Genomic DNA, 16,412 nt, shown 5'->3' on the forward strand with positions numbered 1-16,412 from the left:
CTATAAAACACTACAACACCATATAAAAAAATTACGACTTTCTATACAATATCAAAACATATAAAAATACTAGGACTTCTTATAAACTACCATAACAACATATAAAATACTACGACTTCATATGCAACATCATCCTTCATGCAAAATAGTTTAGTGTTACACCCACTAACTCAACCAACATGCAATATACGATATACCCTTAACGACACCTTCACCTCATGGCATAGGCCTAAAAACAATGCATGACTAAAAAAAATATGTAGTATTAATGGCTGCACCATACGTATATAAAAGTCAAGACAAATGACAAATTAATTTGAACAAATAAATAAACAAGTGAAGTGCATGGAAAGAAATAAAATGTTTATTAATTTGCTTCTATGTTGTTTTATCTTATCTCTTTTACACTATTTTCAGTATAATAATAGGCTGGTTTTAAAGACAACTATAGTCTATTTCTATTTTTGAAAACCATTAAAGCTACGATTGTCTTTAGCCTATTGGTTAGTTTTGAACTACTAAAGACTATTTTTTTTATAAAACATAGTCCATTTAGTCTAAAGGTCTTCTTTTTCATTATGACTTGATATGTTACAGTTAATTATTAACCGTAATTTAACATAAAAAAATAACTATAGTTGTTACTCTTGATTGTATTAGGTGTACCTAATCTTTTATATATTCTTTGAAAAGATGACCTCAGACGGTAGATGATTTGGTATTTCTCCATAGTAATTTGTGTCTTCTTTATTAATCTCCTCTTCATACAAAGAAGAAACTAAATTGTGAAATATTAAAGATGTCTTTTCATTTGATGACAATGAAATTCTTGAAATTGTTAACTTATCTCTTGATGAACCAAAATTAAAAGTTATACTTTTTAATGAAGATGAACAATATGAGAAATCAAATATTATGATTTATACAAGTTTTTCTTCTGTTAGACTTTTTGTGACGGGGAGGGGAGGAGGGCGGGGTCGTTGTGTGTGGAGAATAGAGTATAGAACGCAGTTGAAATACATTTTGTGTCCTCCAGAAATTTTGAAAGACAAAAGTTTGAGCAAGTTCATTTGACCTTTACACACATAATCATGTAAACCATTAAACAATACAAGCATAGCATGTGACGCACACCCATCCAGCTTCTGCTTCATCTTGAAGAATGGATAGAGACTTATAATTCAATCTATTAATATTATAGACAACTTTCTGGCACCAGTGTTCCACTGCTCGTCCCCTCAATGTTCTTACACGATGAGGTTGCAGCCATGTTCTTGTAGGTTAGGTTTATGTCCTGAAATTTGATCCCTCGACATGGATTACTTGGGCTGCAATCGAAAGTTACTGCTTCTGGTGTTGCTGAAGTTCCATTTATGTTCAAATATGTAATTTGACTGATCTTAATTCCTGAAGTCTTTAAAATATAACATATTTGTTATCCAAACAGAAAATTAATTTCCCATAGAAAGATCGAAAATATATAATGATGATGGTTTGGATTAATTATTTTTTACTACCTGACCAGGACAACCTTGATTGTTGGGGCAGTAATTCTGATCTATGATGATGGGATTCTCAACTTTGTCCATTACGATATTTTGGAAGACAACATTCCTAACGAACCCATTGCTCGGCCTGGCCCATGTCTTTATCCTCACCCCATTGTCCGATCCAGAGAAAATAGCATTCGTTAGAGTCACATTTTCTACTCCTTTTTCGTCCGCCGTTTTCCCCAAACTTCCAATGCTGGTTCAAACATGTACACTTAGATTACTATGTATAACTCTATTAATTTATTGTTTATGTAAAACTTGATATTTTTCTGAAATATAATGAAAATTTGTCAGAAAAAACATGCATTGAATTATTTTTAAATATTGCAATTATTATAATTAGTATAAATATATTACAAAATAAAAAATACAATGAAACCATAAAAATAATGATCTAAAGTTGAATCTGCTGAGTAGTTGGTACCTTACGCCATGGCCAGGGCCACATTTTATGTTGGAGATGAAGAGGTTGTAGGAGGCATCACCAATGGATATGCAGTCATCGCCAGTTTGTAAGGTACATCCATTAATGGTAACCCCAGTTGAGCCTTGAACGTGAATGCCGTCGGTGTTAGGGCTCTGCTCAGGCGCAATAAGCCTTACATTTTTCACGACAACATTGTTGCATGTGTTGATTACAAGGTGGCTTACTTGGCTGTTCACCGAAGTTAACCCACTAACCACCAAGTTATTCACCCAGTTGAATGTCATTGACTGCAATTATTTTATACAACTCTTCATAAAGAAACTGATAGAAGGTATAGAAAAAAAAAACATGGAAAATGAAGCATGAACGTACTCTTGCTCCAGGAGGGCAACTTTTTCCAGATCTCCTACAATTCCAGAAAGCAGCACCTTTACCATCTAATTTTCCACCAGAAACAACTAGATTCTCCACATGATTGAATAAAATCCAGAATCCAGAATTTCCTAGTGCGTTGTAATCTTCAGGAGCCACAAGAGTCCCATTAATGAGGAATGTCACCTTCCTCTTGCATGGACCTCGGAAGTTAGTGTTTCTCAGCAAGTATCTCCCTTTAGGCACGTAAATAGTGGCAGGGTTGGGATTGGCACATGCTGATTGCCAAGCTTTTATGAATGGTTCTGTCGAGTCACTTTTTCCATCACCTTTTGCCCCAAACTTCACCACATTGTATGTAGGAGTTGGAGCTGCATTGGAAAACCCTAACAAAACACTGCACAAAATACATGAAATGGCCAACATTGTAGTTTCAAGAATACTAACCATTTTCTAATAATCTCTAGGTATATGTTCCCTAATGTAGAAAATGCTCTCTAAGAATCTCAGTCGCAGTTTCGGGTTTGTGTTTCTTGATACTTGAAATGAACTGAGATGTAGTTATATAGAAAGGTATGTTGAAGGACAACTTATTTTAAGATAAAAAAAATTGTAAATGCATTCATTTGTGGACAAATTAAATTAAAAATTTACAAGTGTTTAGGAGACTTCTTTAAATCGTTGTATTTATAAATTAATTTAACTTATCACAAGTTTAATTTAGCATTTGCTTCCATATAACACAACTCGTTTATATACATTGAACGCATAATCTTAGCAACAAAGTTAAAAGATGTTGAGCTTCACGTGTTTTCTTTCATGAATAAATTGTTGATAAATATCCTCTTCGTAAGATAAGATTTTGGATGAGTATGCATATGATAAGCCAATGCATGAAACAGATAATTAAAATTATTAGATTGTGTAGTATAATCAAAGGCATAGATAGCGCATACAAGGAGTTGAATCCTGGAGATTGATAAGCACTTGGAAATATATTATTCACTAAATTACAGACACAGGAATTTTTCGATTTATACTAAATTACGTGAACCTCTTATTATTTTTAAACATTATAGTATTCTTTATTTATTACATATGTGTCCCCTTAAGTTTTAAATCCATTACATATGTATATTCTTAAATTGTAAATACATTACATATGTATTTCCATATGGAAAGTTATATGCTGAAAAGTAAGTGAAAATGTAATCTGAAAATACCTCAGGAAACTGGAGTGTAATTTACTCATATTATTTGTTACTTCATACATAGCCCATAGTTTAATTTGAAGAAGAAGCCATGTTTTGTAGCTTTGAGTATGAATAACGATGAAGAGAGAGAGATCGGCGGTTGCTCATAGGCCGTACACGCTGCAGCCGTATTGCTTGCACTTAACTGGAAATGCGCAGTCCAATTGCGTACGGCCCAAAATTTGAATGTTTGCTCTTACGCCGATTTCTTGTTTCGTTGAAAATAAACAGCTTATTTTCTTCGATAATTTAATCCTTACTCTATACTAGAATGTACATTACACACACAATATACATGACTTGACTTTATGTAATTTACTATTTTTTTATTTTTAGTCTCTGGATTTCTTTTTCTTTATAACTTTTATAAGCGTTTAACTTCTTTTACTTCTAACATTATTTGAGAAACATTAAATTACAGCATAATAATAAAAAAAATATATTGTAATTATATATATACCCTTTTAGTCCATCAGACTCATCGACAAACTAATCAACACACCTTTGGACTCACCATTCTATAGATTAATAGGTCAGTTATCTTGATTGACTAATAGGTTGACTACCCAAATCGATTGGTTAGACTGACTAGTTGTAGAATAATAATTAGATTAACCTTAGGCAATTATTACCACTAATTATCTAGCTAATTTTGATTAAGGTATGGTTGAGTCATTATTAGACTAACAAAAAGGTAAAAGTCCATAACAACTATTGTAAATAAAGGTCTAATGTATGATCGTTTAAACACATGCATCATAACATTTAATACTCATTTACTCAAATATTTGACTTGAGTGTCAAAGTACATTATGCAAATATCATTCAAACAATTTTGGACGAACGAGAGACCTTGAAGACCAAAGAAACAGATAGGAAGGACAGAGGACAAGCTATTTGGGAATTGGGAGTATCCGACATGCCTTGTAGAAACATATACTATAACATCATATTAGGAGAGTTTCTATCTTCAATGAAAGCTATTTAATTTACAGAAAACCAATAATTAGAAATGTAAGTTTTATTACTTGTATATAGACATGACATCACGGTGGACGGGTTTTATTCCATATATTTGTTATCATCTTTATGAATAATTTTTGTTTTTTCTCCTAAGCTCTATGGAGACTAGAAATCGAATTTCAAATCATGTACTCATTCTCACACTAGCCTTAGATGATGAGTTAAGAAGGTAGATTGGAGTCTTGGTTTGTGGGGAATGAAGACAAAATCCAAGTGAGAACTTTGAAGGATGAGAACTTTGAAAACTTGCAGAAGTTGTTTAAGCACCAACATTTAAAGACATTTTTAGAGCTTTTTGAAAACATTTATCACTACAAGAAAAAACATTATCTATAGATAAAATCCGTACGTAAGTTCCAAAATTCGTATGTAATGCAGTATTACCTAAGGATTACATACGAACAAAAATTTGTATGTAAAACCACGGCAGTAATGCAAGAATTCACAAAATTTAAGTTACCAATGGCATTGATGGATGGGATGTATTCATTTTGAACCAAAACCAAACCACCTTGCCAAGAAGAACTTGTTCTTCCCACGTGGGGCCTCCTTTTCCTTATGTTATGGTGTTAGAGCAGGAGAAATATCTAACAAAGTGCCAAGTAATCAGATAACTGAACATTGAATCTCCAAGAAATTCTAGTCTCTCCAAAGCAAGGAGTACATCATTTACAAATAAAGATAATGGAACAAAGTAAAAAGAATATGAATTAAAAATTATTGATCATGAAGAATGCGTTTCATTACTATTTATCAGATCCTACCAAAAGATAGGCTAGTAAATATAGGGTTGGAGAAATTTCATTCATATATAATGAATTTGTGCTAATGCAAGGTTCCAATGATGAATAGTAAGCATAAGTAAATACACGATAACATCTAGGAACTTTAGGCAACATGTAAGAACCATGGGCTAGAGCTTCCACTAAAAAAGTATTGTCATGGAATGAGTAATTCAATTCTGATTCTAAATGGTTGACATTAATTAGTTTCTCTGGTTGAATGTCAAAGTCCCTCTCATAGGATACTTTATTAAAATTCACTTTAATATTAACCCAATCCATGAACAATAATGCAACCTTTTTCATAATAATTATCAGTAACCACTATGCATTAGGATCCAACCTTTAAAATCAAAACAATAGATAAAGTTAATTATAAAATTCATTTGGGCACATTGCCTTAGGATACTAAGTTGGCAAGTCATCAAAAGGCTTTCCATGTCCACCTGGAAACAAATTTCGTGCCAAATCACCAAACTAAGCAAAATACATCAAGCTTCAGCTTATTAATCATACGTACAATCTCCTCTAAATTCCAAACATCTTTATCATAATCGAAGAGATAATTACAATGATGTCTAATCCAAATAGTTATCAAATCATATATCAAAATAAATAAAATGAAGACTTATAAAACATACATCAAATGAAAGCTAAAATGTATGGAACATGTTTCATTTTATCACACATTGTTAAAGTCTTGTCATGCAAAAACAACTTTATATATTTTCATATCATTTGAAATTTAGTCTCTAGTTTCATAGGCTAAAACACCTAGGCCTATATGGGACTAAAACTTAACAGTGTTTCCATGTAAGAGCTAAAACTTAAAATTAGGATAAGGATGAGGGAATAACCTTTACTTTTATGAATATTCCATATATCGTCTATGTTATTAGTCATCGAATAGTTGGTATGAACATTAAAGAAAAATCCTTGCACCTTCTCCAAAAGCCAAAGAGGAAAAACAATAAGAGCACAATTGTGGACATAAAGAATTGACACAATGATAAACATTTACATGAAAGTAGACACAATTGGTAGGAATTTGGAAGTGGACGATGGAGACTTGATCAAAAACTTGTAAGAAGTTCCACCCCTATTTCATGATATGCTAGGGGACTTGGTCTTGCAAGACTATTGTTGTCGTGTTTTCAAGTTCTACTTTCTTGTTGTTTCGTTGAGACATTAGAATTTTTGGGTCATCTATGACAGTTTTCTTACAACCTGTTGAGACTTATTTCCCTGCAAAACTGACTTACTTGCAAAATTTCTCCAACAGTTACTCCTAAATGAGTGACTCTTACTATGAAATGAAATTGAAATTGAATTGTAAGCTTACCTGAGTGACTCTTTCTTGCACCTGAGACTTGTCCTGAGATAACCTCTTATGTTATGAGGGCTAGAGTCACCCCGGACACCACCTTGGTTCCACCAATCACAATGTATTGAAGTTCTTGCACTGAGCGACACACTGATCCACCTTCAGGTTTGAGTACAAAATAAACCCTAAGGTTTGAGTACAAAAGAATTATTGAGACTTGTCATTGGCAAAGATAAATAGAGCATAAACCTGTGATTTGAGTGCAAAATAAACCATTTAGGTTTTAGTTATAGGATCTAGATTTCATACCTTTTCAATTTAGGAGTCTATCCTACCCTTCGAAAGTTTCATTGAAGGTGAGAAGACGCGATAGTGGTCGTGGAATGAGAGTTCAATGACACAACGACAAGAGTTTTGTGGTCGTAGGATGCGAATTTCATAAACAAACCCAGATCATACTCACAATGATAGTGAGAGGGAGTGACGACGAGACGATGACAGGAAGTGACGGTGGCAAGGACTAACGACAAAAATGAATTGATGACGAGAATTGACTCAGAGCAAGATGGACTAAGGTTGCAAAAATGTGAGGGAGGCACAACAAAAATGTGAGGGAGGCAGAACAGAAGGGAGAAAACAAAAATAAAAGTTTTACTTTTATTTTTTAATTATTTTTAATAATTAGTTATAAAACTTTGTATGTAATGTCAGTAGGTAATGTTGTTTTTATTACATACGGATTTTAAATACTTACATATGAAAAATATCCTTAGGCAAAATTCCTGCCCAAGCACGTCAATATTACATATGGATTTTACATACAAAAATATCGGTAGGTAATATCCGTATGTAATTACCGTATGATCACCAATGTGTAAGCACGACTATCTTGCAAGAATCTTGATGATTTCTTTCCAAGTGAATGATCTTGATTCTCCAAGAAGTATATGACGCTCCTGCAATCAATTCTCAAAAAAACAATTATGAAAGTGTAAGTTTATTAATTCATATTGAAGCAGCAAACAATGCGTCTATTTATAGAATTTTCAAACATTGACGTAGTTTAATCGATTACGCTATTAATGTAATTTGTTAAGCTTTTCCTTCTACTTTAACAGTTTTACATCTGTTTCAGATTTAACATATTAAATGGCACATGCAATCGATTATGTAAATCATACAAGCCAAGAACATTCAAATATGATCGTTACAGACATTATGGCTTTCAATGAAAATGATTTTCACAATATAAACATTTTAACCGATTAGGAAACTTATGTAATTAGTTAAGTTTCATACTTAAGCAAATTTCAAAATCATTTTCCTTTCAAACCACATCAATGCACTCAGCAAACACATGATGGCATGACAACATGTTTTAATCGATTATACAATTAATGTAATGGGTTAAAACATGGTTGTTTTGCTCCTGTAAAGCATATACTGAAATATAAAGAAATTTAACAGATTATATAAACAATTTAATCGATTATTTCTTTGAGATATACAATGTGCAATATGTTTTCATTCATACAATGAATGCATATACCAATCAGTTCAAGCACAAACACACAAATATGATCAAGCAATTATTTTGTCATTTGTTGTGCAAGAAACTATAAAACATTTCTTTTGTTCATTATAAAAAAATCATATGTGAGATGAGTTTAGTTAAACATAGTTCCTCTATCAACCCTCATTAAAAAAAAAAGAAAGACTAAATTCATTGCTTTAAATAATGAGAGACTAAATATAATCAAAGTTTTTTAATACAAACTAATTGCAATTTTTTTTTTGTTATAATTTAAGGAAAAACATATTTAACTTTAAAAAATAAAAGAATTTAATTTGAGAAAGTTGTAAGAAATTTATTTTAAAAGGTAAATTCTAAATTAAATTCTGCCACCAATAATTAAAATATGAGCAATTTCCAAATTCATATCTATTTTTTAATCAATTAATAATTCTTCAGAACTTATTATTATTTTATATAAAAATATATTTTATCAGTTAAATAGTAATATTTTATATTTAATATTTTAATAAGTAGACATTTTTCAATTTCTGGTATGTATTTTATATTTGATCATTTAAAAAAGTATTATTTGATTAAACAGTTTAGTTAAATGATTAATTAATCTTTGTTCTTGAGATATATAGTTATTGAATAAGTTATTTCACAAAAAGAGGAAAATGGGCAATTGTTAAATGCTGTGATAATAGTTAATGTCAAAACATATATAATGAATTTTTATAAAGTTATGGAATTTTAAAGAGATTATGTAATTTCTCATTCACATATTTTTTACTTTTCTCATTCAATTATGTAACAAAATGTTAGTTATTTGTAATTTTAGATTTTACGAATAATTCTTTTTAAGAAAATTTGTTATGAGTATTTAATATAAAATGTTATAATATTGGAAGTATTTAATAAATTTCTTAAAGAATAGTTAGAAAAACAAACAGAATGTTAACAAATGGAGAGATAATATAACATACACTTCTCAAAACAAAACTATAAATTGTGCGCACTACATTTGCGAGTGGGGACAGAGTGTGACAGAGACCCTACCATGCGAGATAACAACGTCTACAGACAAAAGCCACATAAATATTATATTAATAAGCATAAATTTTAAGAGAGAGAAAGAGAGAGTGAGAGAGAGAGCACTTTACCACTTTTATATGTTGCACGCATCCATCCACAGCAGAAAACACAAGGAGGACAAGGGTACTCCACAGACAAGAGAAAGAAAGAAAACCCCATTTAAAGCTTTTTTCTTTTTGTACTGTGCACATCACAAGAAGAACAAAGATGGGTTTTTGAACCATCACATAAAAGAGAGAGAAACAAAAAAGAAATAGGGATATTGGAGAAAAACAAGAGGAAGCTGTGCAAGTGAAAGAAGATGGAGGAGGAGAATGAATGAGGTGAGGTGTGTTTGTTATTGTTCTTTGTTCTTTGATGTTTGTTGTTACTGAAATGGGTTTGTCGAACTATACTCCATGTATTTGACAACTAGGGTGTTAAAGCTCAGATCTTTGTCTTTTGTTCTCACCACAAGTTTCCTACTTGGTATTTTGAGGTCATCAATTTGTGCACCGAGTCCTTGACTGAAACCCAATTTCGTGATTTTTGTGGGGGTGGAGTTTACTCTTCTACCAACTTGCTGGGGTTGATTTAGATGAAGGCCGTGCCCCTACCCTTTCAGGAATTTAGAGGGAACGGGGTGTTAGATTTTGCTTCTGGTGCTGTTGCTGTTTCAGATTCGCTGTTACTCCCACAGCAAGAGCAATTTCTGCAAAGGTGGAATCCCCACAGGGAAAACTATTGCTATGTGGGCATTGAGCCCACTTCTGGTTTGGACCTCAAAAGGAAAACAAGCCCTCCTACATCCTCCTCTACACTGTCTTCCTCACGCGGCAGCAGCGGCTGCGGTGGAGGTTGCGGCTCGACCGATAGCACCACCGGCGCTGGAGCAGCGAAGGTCTCGACTGAGAAGGAGAACAACCCACCTCAAGCAGGGTTAGAGGTTGGACAGGGAAGATGTGGACTGGGAATGGAGGATTGGGAGAGTGTGTTGTCTGAGTCATCTGCTCAAGATAATTCCATTTTGAAATTGATTATGGGGGACATTGAGGACCCTTCTATGGGCCTGACCAAGCTTTTGCAGGGTGGAAGCGCCTCTCAGGATGTTGAATTCAATGGGGTTGGAGTGGGTTTTAGTTTGGTGGATCAAAGTTCTGTGCTTGATCCCATTCCCAGTGTCAACTTTGTGAGCAGCATTGATCCCTCTGGTCCTGGGAATTGTTCCGACTTCCCTTTTAATTCCCATAGTAATGTTAACTCCAATATTTCCAGAGTTGGTTCTGGTGTGAATCCGCCTAACCATGGGTTTCCTGATTCAGCTAGCAATCTCTCACCAGTTTCACTCTCTCAGGGTGTTTTTCAGCCACAACAACAGCATCCAGCAATAGAGCCTCTTGATGAGAAGCTGCAAGTTCTCAATCCCCAATTTATTTTGAACCAAAATCAAGCTCAGTTTATGGCAAACCCAGGTTCGGTTTTGCCTTTGAATTATGCTCAGTTGCAAGAACATCATCAGCTTCTCCCACAGCCTCCGGCAAAACGCCTGAATTGTGGCCCAAATTATCAGGTTCCTAAGGCACCCTTTTTGGACTCTGGCCAAGAGCTGTTACTACGGAGGCAGCAACAGCAGCTTCAACTGCTTCCTCACCATCTGCTGCAGAGGTCATCCATGCTGGTGGCCCCAAAGCAGAAAATGGCGAGCCCCAGCGGTGAAGATTTGGCAACCCACCAGCTTCAACAGGCTATAACTGAACAGCTTTTCAAGGCTGCAGAGCTGATCGATGCCGGTAATCTGGAACTCGCGCACGGGATATTGGCGCGGCTCAATCACCAACTTTCCCCCTTTGGGAGGCCTTTTCAGAGGGCTGCTTTTTATTTCAAAGAGGCCTTGCAATTAGGACTTCATTCAAATGCCAACAACAGTTCTATGACCTTCTCACCCACAGGCCTTCTGCTCAAAATTGGTGCTTACAAATCATTCTCAGAAATCTCACCAGTTCTGCAATTCGCCAATTTCACTTGTAATCAAGCACTGCTTGAAGCTGTGGAAGGGTTTGATCGCATTCACATAATTGATTTTGATATTGGGTTTGGTGGACAGTGGTCTTCTTTCATGCAAGAGTTAGCACTGAGAAACGGAGGTGCTCCTGAACTCAGGATCACAGCATTTGTGTCACCCTCCCACTATGATGAAATTGAGCTCAGTTTCACTCGGGAGAATTTGAAGCAATATGCTGGCGAGATAAACATGTCCTTTGAGCTTGAGATTTTGAGCTTTGAATCTTTAAATTCTGCTTCATGGCCCCAGCCACTTCGTGATTGCGAAGCTGTGGTGGTTAACATGCCTATTGGCTCATTCTCAAGCTACCCATCATATCTTCCTTTGGCCCTTCGCTTTGTGAAGCAGCTCATGCCAAAAGTTGTGGTTACATTGGATAGAAGTTGCGATCGAACTGATGCACCATTTCCTCAGCATCTGAATTTTGCACTTCAATCTTATTCGGGGCTGCTTGAATCACTTGATGCTGTTAATGTTCACCCAGATGTCCTTCAGATGATTGAGAAATATTATCTTCAACCGGCAATGGAGAAGCTTGTTTTGGGTCGACATGGTTTTAAGGAAAGAACACTTTCTTGGAAAAACCTTCTCTTGTCATCTGGGTTTTCACCATTGACCTTCAGTAACTTTACAGAATCTCAAGCAGAGTGTTTGGTGCAGAGGACTCCAGGTAAGGGATTTCATGTTGAGAAAAGACAGTCTTCCCTGGTTCTTTGCTGGCAAAGGAAGGATCTCATCTCAGTTTCAACCTGGAGATGCTGACGAGAGGCACTATGCACCTTTGAACTGCCAATTAATTTTTAAATTCAAAGGTGCTGCACAACTTACTGCTTTTTATGATCTTTCTTGCTTCAATTTGCCTTGGCCATGGTTCCATGCTAATGAACTGTTTTTTTAGGGTTTATTTTTCAGTAAAGCAAGTGAACATATTAATTAGCAACTGAATGCCAATTTATGAGTTCTGATATTTAGTGTATTTCTATAAATATGGGCATTTTATTTCTGCATTTTGCCCCATTTTCATTGCTTAAAGTGATGGACTTTTATTGTATGCTTGACAAGTAACTAATTATCCTGTAAAGTTGAGGCTTTGTTTGACCTGATAAAGTCTCTCTTTCTCTCTATAGCAATGCTAATAGCTCAATTTGCTCTGTGAAACTACTCATGTAGTTGAAAATAGCTCATGAACTGCACCCTATTTTATTCGGTGTGAATTCTTTAGTTAGTTTGGTAGTTGCAAAATTTCCATTTGATATAAATTTTGTATGCATACCTTTCCCCTGGAAGAATTCATATTAGGCCAAATTTTTATGAATACTTATTGTGGTTGTTGAGTACTTATCTGAGCACTTGTTGCTGTACCATTCATCACAACTTAGTTATTAACTAATCTGCACAATTATGCTTCATCAAGTCTTTCAATTTAAAGTTGACCAATAATTTTTTTGGACTCAGACCCTCATTTGCGTATCATAACCTACTCAGATAGTAGAGGTTCCATTCTACATTTCATAGCATTGACACTTTTTTCATTTGCACTTACATCATTACCCTTATGCCTAGTTTCCAGCCAGCTACTTCAAGCTAATGCCTTAATTTGTTTATTATTACTTAGTAAATCAACCCAAAGAAGTCATAGTTAATTGCCATTTGTCACGGCTGATCTCAGGAGATTGAAAATAACTCTAGATACTAGGGTAGTGCATGTTTGCGGCAATACTTTTGGATCATCTTTTCTCTCATATCACGATGGAAAGAGTGAGGATCCCAAATCTATGCTAAAATCTAATTGAAAAATGAATCTGATCCAAAATTCTGTAACTGCTGGAGTTTTGAATTCCTCATTATTTTTACTTCACTTTTCCCGTTGTGATTCGTTTGCTCTCATGAATATTACCAAGGATAGCCTGAAATTTTTTTGTAGGATCCTGTCACCTAAATTCTCTCAAACACATGTATCTATAGGGTATAACTAATCTTCATTTTATAATTCTCCTATGGTCAATCATAATGGGTTAAGTAAGTCGTTGGATTCATTACTCTTTTATTACCATTATTAGCATTATGATTATTATTATTATTATTATTAATATTATTATAATACGTACGTCGCCGAATATTTAAGACATTGTGTATCATTTTATTTGGGCATGCCAACGCTTGTATTATGAATTTATAATAATACTTTGAACTAGAAGTTGTTCGACTAATTGTATTTTAATGAATCCCCTAATGAAATCACATGGGTCTAGTGTGACTGGACCCCACTTGAAATTAGTTTAAACTCTTCATTTAACTATGCTTTCAGCAAACACAATAATAATATTTAATGATTGAGGCCATGTTGTTGCATGAGAGAGATGTTTGGCTTCTCGTTGTGATTATAATTATTCTTGTCTTTAGTTTGTTTTGAAAAAAAAGAAAGAAAGAATGGCAAACAAGTCATTTTCCTGGACAATAAGGTGCTTTTGCTAGCCCAGAACAGATTTGCAAAAGGCATTTTTTTAATACTAACCGAAGATGGTACTTGTTATGCGGCATTACTTGTTTTTCTTAAGCAGGTTGCAAATATTTTAACTAGGGTTCACAAATAGAAGATGAATACTCATTTTGTTAGCTATGCATGCCAGTGGTCCTTCTGAGAGAGCAGCACTGTGTGTCCCACATAACATATATAAATAAAAGAAAATGGAGAGGACCACCCTTCAATCTTGGGCAAGTCATCACTATAATAATTAAAAAGGGGGAATGGTGGTGGTGGGTTCCTTTATCAATTTGTTTCTTTCTTTTTTATTTTTTTATTTTTTTATTTTTTAACTAAAAGAAACATGGTGGATAATTAGAAGAGTGGTACATGAATAAAAGAAATATGGATAATGACATGAAAGGGGAATAAAATAAATATTATGCAGATTTTTTTTATTTTTTTTCTTCATAACAGATATTATTAAAGTAGATTCAATTAAAAAAGGTTAATCTTTTATTTTAATTTTAAATTTGCTTACGGTCTGGCGTTAAAGAAAACAGAAGTTGGCTTATGATATCTTGAATTTTAAAGGTTCTATTTAGTTTGTTAAAAATTTGGTTTTGCGTTGTGGTGTCAACGTTGACTACGTCACATTTTTTGGTAGTTTCTTACGACATATCATCAAGTTGAAAAAAATGAGTATGATAAATGCATGACTAATTTAATTCGATATGTCCATTTAAGTGATTAAAGTGAAAATTTTAAATTGAAGAAATTAAATTATAAAAAATAGAGTGGGACACAACTTTTTAATTCAACAACAGTAACAGAAATAATTAAATGTCAAAATAAATTAATGTTGTCACTTGATATACTCTTAATTTTACGTCACGACCTAGAAATATCACGCCTTGAGACAAATTTGCGAAAACATTTTGAATCTATTTTTATTTGTATTTAGATATAATTGTTATTATTTTATGATATTTTAGTAATTTCATATATATTTATTTTTTTATGATTTGTGTTTTCTTGTGTGTTTATGTTTAGACAATTTTAGTAATATTCATTTATAATTTCATTTATATTTATTTTGTATTTTAGAAAGATTAGGCGGTTTAGTAATCCAAATTTTGAAGTTTAACAATAAGTAAGTACAGTATCTCTTTAGAAAGTCAAGCACATACCTAACCTGAAGCGTTTAAACATTTCCAATGAAAAACCTAAGGTTTTATACAAGAAGTTACGAAAATCGTCCAAATGCTAATACAAAGTTTTTTCAAAATAAGAACACACAAAACAATATTTTCCTGAATTATATATCGTCTAACATGTTGTTTACAAGAAGCGTCTAATCAATAAGCAAAACCTACATGAACCTTTTGTGTTAATAAGTCTAAGGATTTTTATTCATGAAGTGTTAAAAAAAAACAATTTACAAAGGTATCATCCAAGGATATGTGCAAAACAATAAGATGTTTTCTAAAGCTTTTTAATTGAAACATCTTTCCTCGAGAATCATAAAAACATTGAAGCTTAATGTCTTACATCTAAAAATAGTGTTATAAGCTAAAGTGTCTTATGAATATCCTCTAATGAAAAGCACGTTAAAATCCACATCTAAAACAAATTCTCATAAGAATCTAAGTCTTAACATCGTCTACTGTCAATGTGTTATACATAATTTAACATTTCTTGAACGTTATACTTGAACGATGCATTGGTTACTGACAAGACGTGTGATAAGATGTTTTGGAAAAGCAATATAAATTAATGTCTATATATGTTCAAAACTTTTAATATCGTTTAAGGCATGTACTGTAAAGTGTTATTTTTCTTGTATACTTTGTCCTTGTTATATGTGCAGAACAAGAATACACAAAGGATTAGTCAGAATATTTTCACACGTTAGATAAATACGTTGAGAAGAAGTGAAGAACATTCTGGGAATGTTTCTATTGAAGACTTCTGCTCTGACAAGTTGTTGATAGGGGGAGCAAAGTGATAGCTGAACCAAATCTCTCTTATAATGTTTTTGATGATGACAACACATTAATAGCAACAACACATGAATGTTGTAATGTCACAACAGAAAAATGTTTCTGTGTTGCGTTATACATATGTGAATTTGTACATGCTTACTATGATAAATACATATACTGTGACAAGTGCATATATTGGACATACTGTGTGATTTATGCATACTATTGTGATTATGATGTGATTATATCTATGTATGCACACTATATGTTTATGTGTATTGAAAATCACAAGCACAAAAGCATATATGCATGACATAATCGATTACAGTGTTGTAGTAATCAATTAAGGTCATCAGACAACTTGGTTTTGGAACTGTGGCAAAACAACTAGTTTGAATCGATTACGTTAGTTGTTAAACCAATTAAAACTCGTGTGTTTGCATATATCATTTTCAAATGTGTTGTGATGAGTTTTTTGGTTGACAGTAGAAAAAAAATCCCTATCATGGTACTTGAACGATGGGTGCTCACGTCACATGAAGGGAGAAAGATCTATGTTCCAAAGCCTAAGGAACAA

General features: G+C 33.4%; 2 protein-coding genes across 3 annotated transcripts; one reads left to right on the forward strand and one right to left on the reverse strand.

Moving 5' to 3' along the window:
* Nucleotides 1-940: 940 nt before the first annotated feature.
* LOC124831048 (polygalacturonase-like) lies at nt 941-2,873 on the reverse strand. Its single transcript, XM_047304934.2, has 4 exons — nt 2,353-2,873; nt 1,978-2,267; nt 1,518-1,746; nt 941-1,414 (listed from the first exon to the last, which is right to left on the reverse strand). The coding sequence occupies exons 1-4, from the start codon at nt 2,800-2,802 to the stop codon at nt 1,196-1,198; spliced, it is 1,188 nt and encodes a 395-aa protein (XP_047160890.1). The 5' UTR covers nt 2,803-2,873; the 3' UTR covers nt 941-1,195.
* A 6,508-nt stretch (nt 2,874-9,381) lies between these two features.
* LOC124846644 (scarecrow-like protein 22) lies at nt 9,382-12,484 on the forward strand. Of its 2 annotated transcripts, none has more exons than XM_047323940.2 (2): nt 9,382-9,668; nt 9,761-12,484. In XM_047323940.2, the coding sequence occupies exon 2, from the start codon at nt 9,923-9,925 to the stop codon at nt 12,146-12,148; it is 2,226 nt and encodes a 741-aa protein (XP_047179896.1). In that variant the 5' UTR covers nt 9,382-9,668; nt 9,761-9,922; the 3' UTR covers nt 12,149-12,484. The 2 variants fall into 2 exon arrangements, with proteins under 2 accessions (XP_047179896.1, XP_047179898.1); XM_047323942.2 differs by having other exon boundaries at nt 9,824-12,484.
* Nucleotides 12,485-16,412: the final 3,928 nt, after the last annotated feature.

Source organism: Vigna umbellata, chromosome 5, assembly GCF_029865625.1.
Source record: "Vigna umbellata cultivar VRB3 chromosome 5, Vumbellata_1.0, whole genome shotgun sequence".
NCBI lineage: Eukaryota > Viridiplantae > Streptophyta > Magnoliopsida > Fabales > Fabaceae > Vigna > Vigna umbellata.